Source organism: Dichomitus squalens, assembly GCF_000275845.1.
Source record: "Dichomitus squalens LYAD-421 SS1 unplaced genomic scaffold DICSQscaffold_55, whole genome shotgun sequence".
Lineage (NCBI taxonomy): Eukaryota > Fungi > Basidiomycota > Agaricomycetes > Polyporales > Polyporaceae > Dichomitus > Dichomitus squalens.
The window spans coordinates 52,499-56,153 of record NW_006766937.1 but is presented as its reverse complement, the minus strand read 5'-3'; the positions used below and the strand labels follow the sequence as shown (position 1 = coordinate 56,153).

General features: G+C 48.8%; 1 protein-coding gene and 1 non-coding gene across 2 annotated transcripts; both read left to right on the top strand.

Annotated features, from left to right (window-relative positions):
• Positions 1–1,384: 1,384 nt before the first annotated feature.
• Positions 1,385–1,992, top strand: DICSQDRAFT_173973 (uncharacterized protein; the record flags this gene model as incomplete). Its single annotated transcript, XM_007369767.1, has 3 exons — positions 1,385–1,393; positions 1,738–1,757; positions 1,806–1,992. 3 exons carry the CDS (start codon positions 1,385–1,387, stop codon positions 1,990–1,992), a joined length of 216 nt encoding a protein of 71 aa, XP_007369829.1.
• Positions 1,993–2,629: 637 nt separating this feature from the next.
• On the top strand, positions 2,630–2,700 carry DICSQDRAFT_t163. Its single transcript has one exon. It is a non-coding gene; the product is annotated as a tRNA-Cys (tRNA).
• The last annotated feature ends 955 nt before the right edge of the window (positions 2,701–3,655 follow it).

Genomic DNA, 3,655 nt, shown 5'->3' with positions numbered 1-3,655 from the left:
CTTTTCCTTCCCGCCCTTTGTTCTCCCTTTGTCATCTTCACTGCCTCGCTCTCGCGCCGTGTCCTTGGTTGCTAAGCAGCCCCTCTAGTATATAAGGACCCACCTAGGCGCTCCCTAGTCCCCATCTCGACCTCTTGGTCATTGGGACTAGGTGAGTGACCATAGCGTTGTACCTCTCTTTGATTGCTAATGTATAACTTGGTCATTGGGACTAGTCTGTCGCTGCCTGCGTGAAGACTAGCTTTCGTAGGTCTCGTGCCTTCGTGCCGACCTCCGCTCTGCCCTCGTCGAGTTTTCTGTCACGTTTATCCCTCTCCCTCTCTCTTTCCCCTTTCGGCTCCTTGCCGCTCGCCTACGGGGTCGTCGCCGAATGTCGACCCGAGTCTACGCGCCTAGTCGCCGCGACACATGGGGGGATCCATACGAGTGTCGTGCTCATCAAGGCTTGTCCCGTACCTCGTAGATCATCCTTTTTCCCGCACTGTTCAGATACCGATGTATGCCATACGGTTGCTGCTATGCAGACACACAGATCAATGGGCGCGAGATATCGCCACGGACATGCACGGTGATGCACCTTGGGAAATCTACATCACCCGACCTGCAGTTTGACCTCAAATGTGCGGCATTTGCTGTTGGCGTACAATTGCCGACGAAGTCTCGAGAACGTTAGGCGTTGTACCTGAGCGCTCAACGATGACTGGGAAGTAGTGTACATGGCAGAAATGTTTTGGGCTATTCTGCCGGCAGATATGGCAGATATGGCAATTGCCATGGTCGGCAGAAACTGGCAAATATTTAAGCGCCTCCGTGGAGAGACATTGAGTCTGGAGTGAGTTCCTCTTGACATACATTCATCAGAGTGTCCTAGGGAGTACCTGAAAACGTTTTCAGCTTACCAGTCAACCTCAGATGAGGCTTCGAAGCTTTCTGAAGGGGTGTAGTGCATGAAGAGCGGCGTAGGCTGTTCCTCATTGTTCTAGCGCCGGTCACACTTTCACTAAAGAACAAGGTGAGAGCAATCAGTATCGTCCTGAGTCCACAGAACGCAGTGCTGTGGAAGCCGTCACATACTAGTACTTTTACAGGGCTTTTGTATGAGTACCCAGATATCAGAAGCCCGCGGGAACCACCCCTAAGACCATTTTCTGGTATGAGCGCTAAATATATCTGCCAGTATTTGCCAGTGCAGGCCCGCTGGCAGAACGGCAATTGCCACTGGCAGAATGGCAGCCGCGTACACTACTGGGAAGGCGCGCAGAATGTGATATTGGGTGTCTGAGCAGCTTCAGTAACTTGGATGCATCTTTGTCAGTGCTCTACCACCCGATGGATGCAAGTCATTGTCGAGGATGCATCCATTACGAGGCTAACTCACGCCAGGATGCACATGGTAAGCAGACCTTAAATAGGGGAGTTAAAATTACTCCCACTCTGGTTCGAACCCCAGAACCATGACATTACTGACGACATCTACCACTCAGCCACTGGTCCTTAGTAATGTGGGTTTGTTTAGCAATGATATCACGGCGAGCACTTTCTACCGGGCACCAAAAGTTTTCGGTCACGCGTCTATATCATACATTGATGCATACGTCTAAGTCTTGCTCTCATCTTCTTACGTAAGCTCACCCCCTTCTTCTCCTACCCAATGACCTAGCAGTTCCTCTTCTACTTCCATCCAAGATCTCCAGATGACTTCCAAGCACGCAGATCAAGGTGTTCACGACTGAGCAGGTCTTCTTTGAGCCGAAGATGTAAGTCATGCAGTCTCAAGGCTGTAATGTGTTCTAACGTGCCAACAGGCGAGGTGATTACTATCCGTATCTTGCCGAACTCACCTTTTTAACGCCACAGGAGGAGCTGGGCAAGGCCTCACCAAAGGCCCACAGGTTTGTGTACATGTACTCGCCACTCCCCCTCCAATCCATCCTTACTCCTACTGGCATGTTCGTGCTCAGAGTCTGCCGCTTGAAGGGTGCCTTACGCTGACGTTCACAAGCCTGCTTCTGCGAAATCAACCATGGGCTGTGTCTGGCAGCTGTCAATCTCAATCCTAACATTCTACGGACACTTATGGGATGGGTTGTGCCTTATGCGATGTAGTCCGAGTGAACCAGGTTGAGAGTGTGACGGCAGGTGTGCTTGTTCATCGGGAGGTTGGAGGATTCATGTGTACATGTGCCGCAGATCAGAGTACATCACTTTTGTCTATTTGTTGTACAGTACGAAATTGCGGATTCTGCACCTGTCACCAGTAATGCGCTGGGAACCACGACCACAATGTCCGCGTATATGGTGCATAGCCCATTGGATGCATCCGCAGTGGTCTATGGTGCATCTACAACCTATGGATGCATCCAGATGCTGGATGTACCACGTGCCCTATGGATGCACCCACCAGTACGGATGCATCCAAACTACTGAATACCTACGGTGTCTACATAGCTACAATCACGTAAAATCCGGTCAAAAGGAGAGACTGCCTCCAGACTCCCTGTGATTTTATGAGATTTCTCGCCGCATGGTCATGGCACAGCCTGCGAGTTGAACGCAACTATAGCTCGTCCCTGGTACCTTTTAAGCTTATCATATCTGTTGGAATCTATAGAATTCACACTCTAGTATCAGTTGGATGGTGTAGTGGTAACACCTCCCAGCGCATATGGGATGACCCAGGTTCAATCCCCGGTCTGACCAACTTTTCATTGTTCAACAATATCACTCACTGACGACAACGGCCCATGTTCTCCATCGACGACCCAGCAGAATCCCAACATCCCTCACCTTTGCTTTCGTCCATCACGCAGTCCGCGCCCGCGCTCCCATGGGAGGTCATTGAAACCGCCATCAACCTCTGCTCCTGTCACAGCCAACGAGCTGTGCCACCAGACAAACAAAGACAAGCTTACTGGTGATGGGGTTGGTGCTGAGGGGCGAAGCAACTCCAGGTGACACAGCAAGAGATGGTGCAAAGAAGTAGATTCCCTAGACTGGAAGGGGCAGTGAAGAGGTAGGGCTGCTAGCTACCTACAGAAGAGATGGGTGATCGACAAGAAGATCAAGTCTGAGGTTCTCTGCCTCAGACTCCCTACTATTTATACAAATACAGTGGTGCACAGACCAGGTACCTATTGTCCCTTGCTTGGTCAGAGTCCACATCTGGAAAAACAGCCTTTGCGAATTGACGCTAATTATCACTATTCAGATAATCTCATCTGTATTAGCAAGTGTTAGCAGAGATGACCTCTACATTAGAGCTACTATTCAGACACACTTCTTCAGTAGTGCAACTAAGCACTAATTAGTATACTTGGTACTAGTTATAACTACTCTTCACTATCACTTTTTCTATAGTGCCATGTAGTGCTGACATGATACTATTATAGCACTACTGCAAATGTGGTCCTCTAATTTTCGCTATTTTGCACTACTGTAGTACTATTTTGCGCTATTTTAGCACTACTCATTTAGGGGAGACTCAAATAAGATGACAATCCTTTATTTATAGCTCATAGTTCTCAACTCAAGCATTACACACCTCTATAGCTGCAAAATCACCATGATAGCTGAGTTATATTTGAGGGCACAACTCAATACAGAACTTGTTATTATGTATAGAACTAGGCTGTCAGCATAGCATTTATATCATGAA